General features: G+C 53.2%; 1 protein-coding gene across 1 annotated transcript; it reads left to right on the forward strand.

Moving 5' to 3' along the window:
• Window positions 1-1,371: 1,371 nt before the first annotated feature.
• Window positions 1,372-11,852, forward strand: ATP6V1B2 (ATPase H+ transporting V1 subunit B2). Its single transcript, XM_068174558.1, has 14 exons — window positions 1,372-1,520; window positions 4,568-4,623; window positions 5,238-5,336; window positions 5,954-6,047; window positions 6,143-6,220; window positions 6,694-6,833; window positions 6,938-7,039; window positions 7,519-7,616; window positions 8,283-8,406; window positions 8,895-9,045; window positions 9,336-9,418; window positions 9,513-9,617; window positions 10,161-10,290; window positions 10,389-11,852. The coding sequence occupies exons 1-14, from the start codon at window positions 1,412-1,414 to the stop codon at window positions 10,523-10,525; spliced, it is 1,506 nt and encodes a 501-aa protein (XP_068030659.1). The 5' UTR covers window positions 1,372-1,411; the 3' UTR covers window positions 10,526-11,852.
• Window positions 11,853-15,757: the final 3,905 nt, after the last annotated feature.

Below are 15,757 nucleotides of genomic sequence, written 5' to 3' on the forward strand. Positions count from 1 at the left end.
ACCACCCAAACCCAAGAAGAAAGAGGAAGAAGAAGAAAGAAGAAAGGAACTCGAGGCAACACCCTGTAACCTCCACCTTGAACCCATCTATAACATGCTAAAAATCCTAAACCCTAAATTCCTCACCCATGTGACACACTGCACTACTCTCTGCAATCCCTACAGTCTATTTCACACTTGTGTGGTTTCTGGTTTACCTTGAGGCTTTGGAAGCCTTCTCCATGAATGAGGGTGAACGTCAGCGTTTTCCTGGGAGTCAGAGCCCCCCAGGGCAGACAGGGGGATATTCCCCTTGCGCTGCGTTCCCACACTCCTCTTTTCTGAATTGAATCCTTTCTGTGGAGGTGTGGATTCTGTTTGCTCCCTCCTTGGGAGCTTTCCTTTCCCGCTGCCTCCTGCCCCCCCCAGTCAGCACAGAATCACCCACGTCTCTTTGCTGACATCTCCGCCCAATATTTCCAGTTCTGAGCCAGCAGGAGAAAGGGGATTGATTTAAAATTCCAGTCCTTTCTGTCTTTCTCACTTTCTTTCCCTTTTACCTTCCTTTTGCTATTTTTCTTTTCTTTTCTTTTCTTTTCTTTTCTTTTCTTTTCTTTTCTTTTCTTTTCTTCTCTTTTCTTTTCTTTTCTTTTCTCTTTTCTCTTTTCTTTTCTTTTCTTTTCTTTTCTTTTCTTTTCTTTTCTTTTCTTTTCTCTTTTCTTTTCTTTTCTTTTCCTTTTCTTTTCTTTTCTTTTCTTTTCTTTTCTTTTCTTTTCTTTTCTTTTCTTTTCTTTTCTTTTCTTTTCTTTTCTTTTCTTTTCTTTTCTTTTCTTTTCTTTTCTTTTCTTTTCTTGATGCTATTTTTCCATCTCTTATTGCTTTATTTTTTTTTAATTATTTTTCTTCTCTCCTTTACCTTATATTCCTCTTCCTCTTTTCTCTTGCCCTTTTTCCTCATACCTTCCCCCTTTTGACTTTTCAAATTTTTTATTCTTATCCTTTAACCTCTTCCTCTTCCGTTTCCTCATCCTGCTCCATTTCCTCTTTCCTCTTTCCTCTTTCCTCTTTTCCTTTTCCTTTTCCTTTTCCTTTTCTTTTTCCTTTTCCTTTTCCTTTTCCTTTTCCTTTTCCTTTTCCTTTTCCTTTTCCTTTTCCTTTTCCTTTTCCTTTTCCTTTTCCTTTTCCTTTTCCCTTTCTTTCCTTTTCCTTTTCCTTTTCCTTTTTCCTTTTTTTCCTTTCCTTTCCTTCTCCTTTTCCCTTTCAGGACCTGGGACAGCTCCGGCCCCGCCCCTCTCCGCCGGTGGGCGTGTCCCGTGCGTCACTGGGCGTGTCCCGTGCGTCACTGGGCGTGTCCCCCGTGCGTCACTGGGCGTGTCCCTCTCCCCGCTATAACAGCGCATGCGCGGCCGCCCCCCTCAGCAGCCGGTCCAACATGGCGGCGGTGCGGGCGCTGCGCGGGGCCGTGAACGGCGCCGGGCCCGGCGGGCCCCGCGAGCAGGCGGCGGCCCTGACCCGCGATTTCCTGTCCCAGCCGCGCCTCAGTGAGTGCGGGGCGTGCGGGGGGACCCTGGGGGCTGCGGGAGGGGGGATCCGCCCGCCTCGGGCCCTGCAGCCCCGGGCAGGCCGCAGCGCCGGATCGCCCACCCCCTCAGAGCAGCTCGGGCTGTAATTAACACCGTAATTAAGCCGGGCGGCCCAGCCCGCTGGGGACACGGCCCGTCCCGTGGCCCTGACGGAAAGCCGGGGTTTGTTCCGGGAGCTGGAAGTGGTGGGGGTGGGATGGAGTCTGCTCTTTAACGCTGTATTGGGAAATCGTGTGAAAAAGGGGAAATGCAGGCCCTTGGTAGAATCCCTCCGTAGCAGCGCAGTGCGGAGAGATCAGAGCGTGTGAAGGTGTTTTTTCTGGCTGCAGTTACATTAAATGGCTTTCCCTGTGCCCTAAATAGCACCGGGCCCTGCAAGGCGCTGCCCAGCAGCTCCTGGGTCACGGATCCTTTGGGAATTTCTGTCAGGTTTGGAAGCCAAACCCATCCCTGCAGCTCCAGGCCTTTACTCCGGAGCAGAGGCTTCTGGCAGGGTTGGAGCCAGGTGACTCCAGGGTTTTCCATGGAGATTCTGGATTTTCCCTGAACTGGCATCGAGCTGGGGCTGGGAAATGTCCCGGGTTGCTTTTGGTTTGTCATGGAAGTGCCCGAGAGGGGAAGGAGAGCTCATGAGACAGTCACGGGGTGGAATGCCTCACTCAGGGTCAGCTTCTCCACATGAAATGCCTCACTCAGGGTCAGCTTTTCCACATGAAATGCCTCACTCAGGGTCAGCTTTTCCACGTGAAATCCCTCACTCAGGGTCAGCTTTTCCACGTGAAATCCCTCACTCAGGGTCAGCTTCTCCACATGAAATGCCTCACTCAGGGTCAGCTTCTCCAAATGAAATGCCTCACTTGGGGCAGCTTCTCCATTCCCTATATCCTGGCTCTCATTACCCCATTCCTTATATCCCAATCCCATCCCCTATTTCCCATTCCCTGTTGCCAATCCCGTTCCTGATTCCCATTGCCCCTTTTCCTGGTTCCCAGTCCCATTCCTGATTATCCCATTCCCTATATCCCATTCCCATTCCAGATTATCCTGGCCCTATTCCCTATATCCTGGTTCTCAATCCCATTCCTGATTATCCCAGCCACATTCCCTATATCCCAATCTCCTTCCCTGTTACTAATCCCAATCCCTATATCCAAACACCATTCCCTCTTACCCGTCTCATTCCCTACATCCCATTCCAGATTATCCCATTCCTTTTTGCTGTTCCCATTCCCAGTTCCCAATGCCATTCTCAATCCCATTCCCAATGGGATTCCCAATCTCATTCCCTGTTGCCGTTCCCAGTTTCCATTCCCAGTTCCCAATCTCATTTCCTGTTGCTGTTTCCATTCCCAATCCCCTTCCCAGTTCCCAATGCCATTCCCATTCCCGGTTCCCAGTGCCGTTCCCAATCCTGTTCCCTGTTGCTGTTCCCCTTCCCAGTTCCCAATCCCCTTCCCAGTTCCCATTCCCAGTTTCCAATGCTATTCCCGGTTCCCATTCCCAGTCCCGTTCCCAGTTGCCGTTCCCGGTTCCCAGTCCCATTCCCGGTTCCAATCCCAAGCCCTGGGGTCAGAGCTGCTCTCTCCTCGCAGGTGCTGCTCGGGGCACAGGAGCAGCCCAGCTGTGCCGGGGCCGGGCTCTGCCTCAGGAGGGTTTGAGGGGTAAAGCTCAGTTTAGGGCTTTAAGCCCGGCTCTGCTGAGCCGGAGCAGTTCAATCATTGCCGCTCAGGGCTGACCTTGCAACAGTTTCAGCTCTGTCTGCACCTGGGGCCACCCTGCTGCTTCCCTGCTGGAATTTGGGATCCTGGCTGGCCCCACTCCCGTTTCCCCTCCCCGGGGGCAGTGAGGAACAGCCCCAGCTGCTCCTCGTGACCCTGAGGGAGCTCTGACTCAGGACTGCCCTGTCTGGGGCTCAGGCGGTGCTTCCACCCTGAGCTGACAGCAGAATCCTCCCTTGGAATCACACAGTCATGGAACGGCTTGGGTTGGAAGGGACCCAGTGCCACCCCTGCCATGGGGACACCTTCTGCTGTCCCAGGGTGCCCCAAGCCCCCTCCAGCCTGAGCAGGGAATTCCTGTCATGGAGAATAAACACTGGGATCATCACACCAGTGTCACCTCCAGGGGCAGGGAAAATGCTCCAGGAATGCCTCTTACGGAGAAGGAAACAGTGGGATCACACCAGTGTCACCTCCAGGGGCAGGAAAAATGCTCCATGAATTCCTGTCATGGAGAATAAACACTGGGATCACACCAGTGTCACCTCCAGGGGCAGGAAAAATGCTCCATGAATTCCTGTCATGGAGAATAAACACTGGGATCACACCAGTGTCACCTCCAGGGGCAGGAAAAATGCTCCATGAATTCCTGTCATGGGGAATAAACACTGGGATCATCACATCAGTGTCACCTCCAGGGGCAGGGAAAATGCTCCAGGAATTCCTCTTACGGAGAAGGAAACAGTGGGATCACACCAGTGTCACCTCCAGGGGCAGGGAAAATGCTCCAGGAATTCCTGTCATGGGGAATAAACACTGGGATCACACCAGTGTCACCTCCAGGAGCAGGGAAAATGCTCCAGGAATTCATCTTACGGAGAAGGGAACACTGGGATCACACCAGTGTCACCTCCATGGGCAGGGAAAATGCTGGACACCCAATCCTGTCCCTAATCCTTCCTGTGCAGTTCCTAATAAACAAAAATCGGGCCCCAAATCTGAGCCTGGTGGTAGGGAGGGAATGGGAAATGAGATGTGGGAAGGGATGAAGTGGAAAATGGGATGTGGGAAGGGGTGAAGTGGAAAATGGGATGTGGGAAGGGGTGAAGTGGAAAATGGGATGTGGGAAGGGGTGAAGTGGAAAACGGGATGTGGGAAGGGGTGAAGTGGAAAACGGGATGTGGGAAGGGATGAAATGGAAAATGGGATGTGGGAAGGGATGAAGTGGAAATGGGATGTGGGATGTTCCTGAGGAAGGGCCTGACTCCTGCCTTGTGTTTTTTGCAGCCTACAAAACCGTGTCGGGTGTGAACGGGCCCCTGGTTATCCTGGACCAGGTTAAGGTAAATTCTCACCTGTTCATGGACATTTTGGAGGGAGAGTTGCCAGGAAAAGCTGGGAAAGGTAAAATCCAGACTGCTGGGAAGTTCCCCAGAGCCATTTTGATACGTTTCTGACTGCTGGGATGAATGGGAGTGTGGAAATTCCTCTAAGGCTGGAGGAAAGGGGGAGTTCTTGGGGAAAGAAAGGAAGCAGAGTTTGAGTTTTACCAAACCCCTGGAATGCTGATGAAATTCCAGGCTGAAGTGAAGCTGTTTGCTTTGTTCTTGACCTTTCTGTTTCCACATCAGTGCTCTGAAAAAGGAAGCTGTGGACACTCCTGGCTTCTTTTCAGGCTGCTCTTAAGGTCAAAACTGCTGCAGGTTTTTCTTCTTGTCAGAGGCTGCACTGGGGCTTTCTGCCACTATTTGGACTTTTTAGAACTGATTCTGGCACCTCCAACCGTGTAAATATCATTTATTCCCATAAAAATGCCTTTAACCTGGGAGATTTAATATCCTGGGCAGGAGTTTGGTTCTGATGATGAAATTATTCTTAAAAACCGAGTCATTTCCAGGCTAGGAGCTGGTGATTTTTGTTTGCCAGCTGGAGTTTAATGCCTTCCCTCCTCCCTCAGTTCCCCAGGTACGCTGAGATCGTGCACCTGACCCTGCCCGACGGCACCAGGAGGAGTGGGCAGGTGCTGGAAGTCAGTGGCTCCAAAGCTGTGGTTCAGGTAGGAGCAGGAGGCTCTTTTTCCATCATTGATTAGTCAGGATGAGCCCCAAACCAAATCAAACCTGTCTGGAGATGAGTTCTTTTTCAATGAAAACAACAAATCACCTGCTTGTTCCCAGTGCAGGTGGCATTGATAATTTTAGGAGATTTCTGACAGTGCACAGTGACATTTTTATTTCCATCCCCCTGGATTTATTTCCATCCCCCCTGGATTTATTTCCACCCCACTGGGTGTGGATTCATTTGCTGCTGGATTAAAGGAATCCCCTGGAATTTGCAGTGTTGGATTCCAGATCAGCCCTGTGCTGAGTGGGTGCTGGTATTTCTCCTAAAAAGCTGTTTCTTGTTCACATTATTATTGCACCTGAAGAACTTGGCAGGGGGAAACACTTGAGATCAAAGGAGTTGCACCAGGTTTGGTGGTTGTTGCTGATAGAATTCATGATTTTTTTTTTAAAGCAGGGCTTTGTGGTGTTTTCTACCAGCTCTTGAAGCCCTTTCCAGAGCAGCTCCTGCTTTGTGCCCTGGGGGCTGCAGGTGAAGCAGCAATCAGGGGTTACTTTTTGAAGCACAAAACCTCCGTGCTGTGGTTTATTTTTCCTGCTGCATTTGCAGGTATTTGAAGGCACTTCAGGGATTGATGCCAAGAAAACCTCCTGTGAGTTCACCGGGGACATCCTGCGAACCCCGGTCTCGGAGGACATGCTGGGTGAGGACTTACCTGTGCACGTGGGCAGTGAACAGATTTATCCAAAGTTAAGTGCTTTTCACAATAATTCTCATTTTTATTGTTGTATCCTACAGGCAGAGTGTTCAATGGATCAGGAAAACCCATAGACAGAGGCCCCATTGTTTTGGCTGAGGATTTCTTGGACATCATGGGTTTGTTCTTAATCCTTTTCTGAGTCAGAGTAAAGCCAAACCTGGTGTGTTTCAGCTTTCTGAATGTATATATTTGGTTTAGAACACAAGATCTAACTTGGGAGCAGCTTAATCTCATTTTTGAGTATGTGTATGGCATCAAATTCTAATTAATTAAATTACCCAAGTGCTGGGAGATGAGGGAGCAGAAAAATTTCCGCAGTGTTTGGAAGATGCTGTTTGTTATTTGTAAACTTAATTGTACAACACCTAAAGGTGAAATGCTGATAACCTGGCAGGGTTTTAGATCATTCTTACCACTGACATGAGCATTTAACACCGGAGTCTTGGGCTCTGAAAGGCTCAGGTGTGACCAGGTGCAGCTAAAGATCTGTTGGTGTCACACTGGGGTTTGTACCCATCGATCAGGGTGTTTGATAAAGCTCCCAGCACATCCTGGGAGTAACTTTGTGTTCTCTCCAAAAATCCCACAGGCCAGCCAATCAACCCCCAGTGTCGGATCTATCCAGAGGAAATGATCCAGACTGGCATTTCTGCCATAGATGGCATGAACAGTATTGCCAGGGGCCAGAAAATCCCCATTTTCTCAGCTGCTGGGCTGCCCCATAACGAGGTGAGGCCTCAGAGCTGCTCTAAACCTGGTGGGAGCCAGAAGTAAATTTAATTCTGGGCTGTGGAACAGCATCAGGTGCAAACCCTGGACTATTTCTTGCGTAGATTGCAGCTCAGATCTGTCGCCAGGCTGGCTTGGTGAAGAAATCCAAAGATGTGATGGATTACAGCGAGGAGAACTTTGCCATTGTCTTTGCTGCCATGGGGGTGAGCCCACAGTGCTGGGGGAAGGCGGGGCTGGAGGAATCAGTGAGATTCTGAGAGTGGCTGAAGCCTGAGCAGCTTTTGTGTGTGTGGAATTAAAGAAGGGTGAAAATCCCAAAGGCTGGAATCTGCCTCTGGAACAGGCTGCCCAGAGAAGCTGTGGCTGCCCCATCCCTGGACGTGTCCAAGGTTGTATGAGGCTTGGAGCACCCTGGGATAGTGGGAGGTGTCCCTGCCCATGGCACTGGAAGGGTTTTTTGGGGTCCCTTCCCACCCAAATCATTCCATGAATCTAACAAAGTGTGGCTGGTCAGGACCAAGTATCTGAGACTCAATCTCCAGCCTGGAATTCCAGAAATTCCTCACTCTGGGAGCATAGAGGAACCTGATGGATGGAGGTCTTTGCTGTGGGTTATTAATGAGCTCATTAGCCCTTAATTGGCTGGGAAATGTGCAAAGTTAAACCCAGAACTGTGCTTTAGGTGAACATGGAAACCGCTCGGTTCTTCAAGTCAGACTTCGAGGAGAACGGCTCCATGGACAACGTGTGCCTGTTCCTGAACCTGGCCAACGACCCCACGTGAGTGGCCACTCCCTGGGGGGGGACAGCAAACCACCTGGGGGGATGGAGCCTTGTGTGGGGCTTTGTGCAGGTGCCACTTGTGGTGGGGTTTTGTGGCTGCAACGCTGCAAGTGAACTGCTGGTGGTGGAGCTCCAGGTGCACTGCTGGTGGTGCATCTAAAATGCTGCTCCAGGTGCAGTGCTGGAGGAGCTCTGGGTGCGGTGCTGGTGGTGCAGCTAAAATGCTGCTCCAGGTGCAGTGCTGGAGGAGCTCCAGTGCAGTGCTGCTGGTGGAGCTCTGGGTGCAATGCTGGAGCTCCAGGTGCAGTGCTGGTGGTGCAGCTAAAATGCTGCTCCAGTTGTGGTGCTGGTGCTGGAGCTCCGGGTGCAGTGCTGGTGGTGGAGCTCTGGGTGCAGTGCTGGAGCTCCAGGTGCAGTGCTGGTGCTGCAGCTAAAATGCTGCTCCGGGTGCAGTGCTGGTGCTGGAGCTCCGGGTGCAGTGCTGGTGGTGGAGCTCCGGGTGCAATGCTGGAGCTCCGGGTGCGGTGCTGGTGCTGCAGCTAAAATGCTGCTCCTGGTGCAATGCTGGAGCTGCAGGTGCAGTGCTGCTGCTCCAGGTGGTGCCTGGCAGCCCCGTGTGGCTCCCAGGTGTCCCTGGCAGGTGACAGCAGGGTTGTGTTGCAGCATCGAGCGCATCATCACGCCCCGCCTGGCCCTGACCACGGCCGAGTTCCTGGCCTACCAGTGTGAGAAGCACGTGCTGGTCATCCTGACAGACATGAGCTCCTACGCCGAGGCTCTCCGAGAGGTGTGTGCTCATTAAGGTGTTAATTAACGTGTTTGTTGGCAGAAAGGGGTGGTATGAAGTGAGGAGCCAAGCTGCTGCTCAAGCTGTTGGAATTAATATTCATTGGGATGGTTGGGAGCAGCCAGTGAGGATTTTAGCTGATCCTTGGTTGCCTGGGTTTTATTTCACTGGTGGCAATTCCACCTCTGGAAGTGTCCAAGGCCAGGTTGGACAGGGCTTGGAGCAACCTGGGACAGTGGGAGGTGTTCCTGCCGTGCCACGGGTGGGACTGGATGATATTTAAGTTTCTTTCCACCCCAAACCACGCCATAATTCCATGAATCAGCAGTTTGACACTTTAGTTCTGGATTTGCCTTGTCCTGTCACACATGGCTGTGCTGGCAAACACCTGAGGGGGATTTGTGTGGCTGCACTTGAAGTGCCCAGTGCAGACAGCAGCTCCCTGGGCTGGATCTGACTCCTTGGGAATGTTTTTGTGGCTGCCCCAGGTGTCAGCGGCTCGGGAGGAGGTGCCTGGGCGACGTGGCTTCCCTGGCTACATGTACACTGACCTGGCCACCATCTACGAGCGCGCCGGGCGCGTGGAGGGCAGGAACGGCTCCATCACCCAGATCCCCATCCTCACCATGCCCAACGACGGTGAGTCACAGCCAGGGAGCTTTCCAAGAGCTGCCCTGGGGGCGCACAGCAGTACAGGAGTCCTGTGGCCTTTAGGTTTCCTTCTCATTCCAGCTTTTGGCTGCCTTCTTTTAAAAATGCTTTGGCTTTTGAGGGCTCAGGCTTGGTGCTCATAGCTCAAATCCAAGAGCACTCGGGATTTGTGGAGGGAATAATTACTGAAGTCACCTGGCAACAAAAAGCTGCAGCTCTGTGCTAAAATTGATATAAAAGGGCTGAAAATGTTCAAAACTTTTTTTTTTTCCCCACAGATATTACTCATCCCATCCCTGACTTGACTGGATACATCACTGAGGGGCAGATCTACGTGGACAGGCAGCTGCACAACAGGCAGGTGTGTGCCTCAGTGCTCTCAAGGTGCTCACAAGGTGCTTAGGGTTATTGTAATTCTTTAAGGATTCCTGTTAATTCTGGGTGTTTTCCCCCAGATTTACCCCCCCATCAACGTCCTGCCCTCCCTGTCCCGGCTGATGAAGTCGGCCATCGGCGAGGGCATGACCAGGAAGGACCACGCAGATGTGTCCAACCAGCTGGTGGGTACAAAACCCCTCTCCAGCACACCCTTGGCTGCCCAGCCTGCATCAGTTGGGATCCAGGACATTCCTGAGGCTGCTTTAATGCCTTGACTGAGTGCTCAGTGAGAGGTTTCAAGTTTGAAGAGGAGTTGTGGATGATCAGACAGGAGGGAACAGCCGAGCTGGGGGTGCTCACCTGGAGAGGAGAAGGATCCAGGGAGAGCTCAGAGCCCCTGCCAGCGCCTCAAGGGGCTCCAGAAGAGCTGGAGAGGGACTGGGGATAAGGGATGGAGGGACAGGACACAGGGAATGGCTCCCAATGCCAGAGGGCAGGGTTAGGTGGGATATTGAGAAGGAATTTCTGGCTGTGAGGGCGAGGAGGGGCTGGGCTGGAATTCCCAGAGCAGCTGTGGCTGCCTCTGGATCCCTGCAGTGCCCAAGGCCAGGCTGGGATAAGCTGGGACAGTGGGAGGTGTCCCTGCCGTGGCAGGGGTGGGATGAGATGATGTTTGAGGGCCCTGTCAGCCATGCCAGACTCCCTGAGCCCCGTTCCCCTCCCAGTACGCCTGCTACGCCATCGGCAAGGACGTGCAGGCCATGAAGGCCGTGGTGGGGGAGGAAGCCCTGACCTCGGACGATCTCCTGTACCTGGAGTTCCTGCAGAAGTTTGAGAAGAACTTCATTGCTCAGGGTAAGGATGGCAGCAGCTCCCAGTGGGGCAGGGCTTATCCCAGAGCACTCCCTGTGGCACTCCCTGCCCCACGTGCCCCACGCTGTCCCTCCCTGCAGGGCCCTACGAGAACCGCACGGTGTTTGAGACCCTGGACATCGGCTGGCAGCTGCTCAGGATCTTCCCCAAGGAAATGCTCAAGAGGATCCCCCAGAGCACGCTGGCCGAGTTCTACCCTCGGGATGCCAAGCACTAGCCTGGCTCCCTGTGCTCCTGCTCCGTGGTTTGGTTTCCTTTTCCATGTGTTGGTGTTTCCCTGTCGCCCTCCCAGCTCCAACCAGCAGCAGGTGACACTTGTGGCAGTGTTCCCACTGAGAGCAGCTTGGAAAATATCCCTTCTCCCACAGCCTGCATCTCCAGGAGGATGCTCTGAAAAATGTGCAATAGCCACCACGAAGTTTGGGGTTTGAAATGAGCCTTTTGTGGGGTTCTCAAGGCTGAGCATGACCAGAAATTGCAAACCTTCGCTTTGAAACCATGGGTTAGAAAACGTGAAAGAGGAAATGTGACTTGCAGGACAGCACTCCTTGGTGAAAAATGCAGGGTTTTAACCAGGGCTGCACATTCTGAAAGGTCTGTGTGAAATGAGGATGTGGAGGTAACACTGGGGACTTCCCCACCAGCAAAGGTGGAAAAGTCCTTGTCCTTTCAGAGGACAAAGGCCAGTGAGGTGCTACCTGAAAGTAGCAGGATAAAGCTTAATTACTGAATTACAGCTTTTAAATTGAAGTTTGCAGAGTAAATTTCCTCCTTCGCCCTTTTTGGTTGGATTCTGTAGATGCCAGACAGAACCAGCAGCTCAGTCTGGGCTCAGCAGTGTCACCACAGCTGTTGGTGGTTCAAGGCTTTGTGCTGCTGCTGAAGGGGATCCTGAGAGGTGAAAACCAACCTAAAACCAAGTGTGCTGGTGTGGGCTCAGCTTTTAAACCATGGCCTGTACACACAAGGCAACAGGAGTTAATGAAAAAGGCAGCTTTTAATGTGAGAAAGGATATTTCAAACCTGCTCCAGGTGTGCTGGGCCCATGCCGTGGCTGGAGCTGTTGTGGTTTGCACTCCAGGCACAGATTTGCCTCAGCCCTGAGCTCAGCATTCCCAAACTCTGCAATCCTGGCTGGGCAATTCCGTGTTGTTCCTTTTCCAACGGGTTCAGCCGAGGCTCTGGGCCCACTGCTGCTGCTGGCACAATTCCATGCTTTTTCCAGGCTTTCCTGTAGTCTGAGCTCTGGTCTGGCTCAGCAGAGCATGTTGCACCTCCCTGCACGCCTTCAGGCCCGTCTGGGAAGGTGCTAACATGACTGGAATGTGCTAATTCCAGCTTTCCCAATGTCTCCATGTGCAGTTCTCTGGTTTGTTCTGTGTTCTCTGTGGCTGCAGCAGCAACTTTATTCCAGTGCATTCCACCCAAAGCTGTGTCCAGTCTCTTTTTCCCGAGGTCAGGCTGGGAGGGCGGAAGCGTTGGCATGAAAACACTTTAATGTAGAGAATATCTAAATAAATTAAATATGGAAGGTGTTGAACAAAGGGCAGCTTCGGTGATTCTGGGGGTGAAAAATCACTTGGGCTGTTCAGCAGGGTCTTCCTGTCCCCAGGGAATGGGAATGGAGCAGCTTCAGTGAGGATTAAGGGTCACTGGAGCCACCCCCACATTGTCCCTGGAGCTGGTGGCTGGGGAGGAGGAGGGTGTGACCTTCAGCCTCAGTCACGGGGAAAGGCTTTGCAGGAATGTGCAGGGAATGTGATCCCTCTGTCCTCACCTCCCTCCCTCTGCTGGGGGAGGCTTGGAAACCTTAAACTCCTGGAAAATGAGCTTTAGGCCCCACTTTGGCTGGGATTTTGGGTATGATCAGCAGTGGGATTGGGGGGGTCAGTCAGTGAGCCCAGCCCCCTGATCAGCCCTGGGCAGGTTCCAGGGTTAGGACAGACCCTGTCCCAGGTGGGGACAGCCTGGCATAGGGCCCTGGAAAACCAGGAATGGGCAAGCCCAGGAATGAACAAGCCAAAGCCAGGAACGCAAACATGGGAATGACCAAATCAAACCCAGGAGTGACCAAACCAGGAATGAACAAATGCAGGAACGACCTGGCCAAACGCAAGAATGACCAAGTCAAACCTGGAAATGAACAAACCAAACCCAGGAACGGAAAACGTGGGAATGACCAAACCTGAGAATGACCAAACCAGGAATGAACAAAACTGGGAATGTACAAATCAAACCCAGGAATGGCAAACGTGGGAAAGGGCAAACTCAGAAATGACCAAATCAAACCCAGGAGTGACCAAACCAGGAATGAACAAACACAGGAACGACCTGGCCAAACCCAGGAATGACCAAGTCAAACCTTGTTTGACTTGACCAAGTTCATTTTGGAAATGAGCAAAACCGGGAATGAACCAAACCCAGGAATGGCAAACCCAGAAAACACCAAGTCAAACCCAGGAATGACCAAAACCAGGAATGAACAAATAAACCCAGGAATGGAAAACATGGGAATGAACAAACCTGGGAATGGGCAAAACCCAGAATGAACAAACCCAGGAATGGGCAAACCAAACCCAGGAATGCCCAAACTGGGAATAAACAAAAGCAGGAATGACCAAACCAGGGATGACCAAGTCAAACCTGGGAATGAACAAACAAAACCAAGAAATAGCAAGCCCGTGAATGACCAAAACCGGGAATGAACAAATCAAACCCAGGAATGGAAAACATGGCAATGAACAAACCTGGGAATGACCAAAACCAGGAATGAACAAACCCGGGAGTGGACAAAACCAGGAATGCCGAAAACAAACCCAGGAATGACCGGATCCAGGAATGGCCAGACCCAGGAATGGCCAAAACAAACCTAAGAATGGCCAGACCTAGGAATGGCCAAACCAAACCCAGCTTTGGTTCCCCTCTCCTCAGCCCCTGGGGCTGCTCAGTGCTGCGGGATGAACAAAGGCGTTGGGGCTGTCCGTCTGTCCCTGGCAGTGCTGTGACAGCTCCTGGCACGGCTGGGGACAGGGGACAGCAGGTACCGGCTCAAAGGGCCGTGCTGCTCTCCCAGCTGCCGCTGCCGGGCGTTTCCAGGCCGGCTGCTTTTCTAATTCAGATTTTTGATCCCATAATGAGTAACGAGCACCGCCCGGGGGCTCAGCCCCTCGCCGAGGGATGGCAGCCGGTCCCTGCCACGGGCACACGCCAGCTGTCCCCTCGCTGGGGAGGGGAGGGGACAGCCCGGGCGGGTCCCTCCTGCCCCGGGGGCTCCGGGCCGGTAGCAGATGCGAGGCAGGGCCAGCACCAGGCTGGTGGCCAGGGCGGCCGGGGTTCATTTGCACATCAAAAGCGGCTTTTTGCTCACCAAACCCGGCCCTGCGAGCGCGAGGTGGCCCCGTCCCATTCCCCGTCCCAGCCAGCGCCGCGGAGGAGGGGTTGGGCTTGGGTTCGGGTTCGGGCTTGGGTTCGGGTTTGGGTTTAGGGCTGGCTCTGCCCTGCGCACAGCCAGACACGCGTGCAGTGCTACTGGGGCGTTTAAAGGAGATGCAAATCGGCTTTTCTCCGTCCCGGGGCTGATTTGCATGCGCTCATTAGCTCAACGATCGCGCTGCTCCTGCGGCAGCTGCAGCGGGGCTGGAGCAGAGCAGGGACCCCTGGCCCGGGGGGCAGTGCTCCGGCTGGGCTTCTCCCTTTTGCCCCCCAAAAACCAGCCTGGCTGCCTCAGCCTCTGCTCCTGCTGAACCTGTCCCTGAGGGAGCTCTGCCAGTCACCAGAGAATGATTTTCCCCTGGGATTATCCGGCCTTGCTGCTCCTTCCTGCTCTCTCTCCTGCAGGAGCAGGGTCCCAGCTGTCCTGGAGCTCTCCCAGGACAGGAGCAGCTCACACCCTGGAGCTCTCCCAGGACAGGAGCAGCTCACACCCTGGAGCTCCCCCAGGACAGGAGCAGCTCACACCCGGGAGCTCTCCCAGGACAGGAGCAGCTCACACCCGGGAGCTCCCCCAGGACAGGAGCAGCTCACACCCGGGAGCTCTCCCAGGACAGGAGCAGCTCACACCCGGGAGCTCTCCCAGGACAGGAGCAGCTCACACCCGGGAGCTCTCCCAGGACAGGAGCAGCTCACACCCGGGAGCTCTCCCAGGACAGGAGCAGCTCACACCCTGGGGCTCTCCCCTGCCAGCTTTGTGCCAAGGCTGGCAGAGCTCAGCCGCAGCTTCAGGAGGAGTTTGCTGGAACAGGGGCAGGACCATCACCTGCTTTTCGGGAGAAGCAGCCCAGGCCCCTCGGGGCTTCAATTTTGGGTCTCCAGATTTTGGCTTCCCTGGGCGTTCCTAAGAATTCCCTGGGGTGTTTGTTTGAGCCCTCAGGGATGCTGCTGTCCCTCCTGGACCTGCCCTCGATCATCCTGGTGCTGCTGAGCTGGGCTGTGACCTCTGAGGGACAGAGATGTCCCCGGGTGTTCTCCCGGGCACAACTGGGAGCTCAGGGCTCTCCTTGCTGCTCCCTTGGCCTGGATTCCAGGGAAGAAAGGGCTGGGAAGGGCTGGGCTGCATCCCGGCCGGGCTGGGGTGACTGTGACAGGAGGGACCCTCAGGGCACAGAGCCCTCACGGGAATTTCCTGTCCCTTCCCTCCCCAGCACTTCCAAAATAAACTAAAAATAAATAAACTCTAAAAATCAATTTCCCTCACTCCTGGGGTAGCGGGAGCACAGCCAAGATTTCCCTGGAAAGCTGCAGCAGGTGCCATGTGCCTTTTTGGGGTGCCCAGATCCTGTCCCTGCCCCGTGGGTGCAGCCAGATGGGGCGGAATGAGCAGAATTTCCTGAAATTGGAGCGTTTTCCCCATTTTCTGCTCCCCAACCTCCGCCTTTGCTTCCCCCACGCCGTTTTTTCTTGTGGAGTTGATTTGGTTTGGAGCAAAACAACTGAAATAGTCAAAATACAACCTCGGGTTTATTCCAGCAGCCACACTTCACCTCTCCCTCAGGAATTATTTTCCTGGATCTCCTCAGGATCGGGAGCTGCCTGCTCAGGGATGCTGGGGATGGGCTCAGGGTGAAAGCCAGTTTCCCCTGCAGAGTTGGGGGGCTCAGGCTGGCAGCGGGGCCGGGTGGATTATCCCACTCTCCCCGAGCTGCCCCAGCCCAATCCCTGCTTCTCTGTGCTCGGGTTATCCCAGCTGCAGAGCAGAGATAACTCCAGGCTGGAAAAAGCAGGGCCAGGTGCAAGGATGTCCCCTGAGGGGACCCTGGTGGGCTGTGATAAATTCTGGTGGCTCAGGCATGGAAAATCCCCTGAACACCGCTGAGCACCTGCAGAGAGAGAGGCTGGGGAAGTTTTAAAAAATTTATTTATAAATAAAAACATAAAATTAACCAGTAGTTTACATCAGTCACCAGAAAGAACATCCAAAAAAAAAAAAAAACCCAAAAAAAAAAAAAAAAGA

The sequence above is a fragment of the Anomalospiza imberbis genome, chromosome 28 (genome assembly GCF_031753505.1).
Source record: "Anomalospiza imberbis isolate Cuckoo-Finch-1a 21T00152 chromosome 28, ASM3175350v1, whole genome shotgun sequence".
NCBI classification, from domain to species: domain Eukaryota; kingdom Metazoa; phylum Chordata; class Aves; order Passeriformes; family Viduidae; genus Anomalospiza; species Anomalospiza imberbis.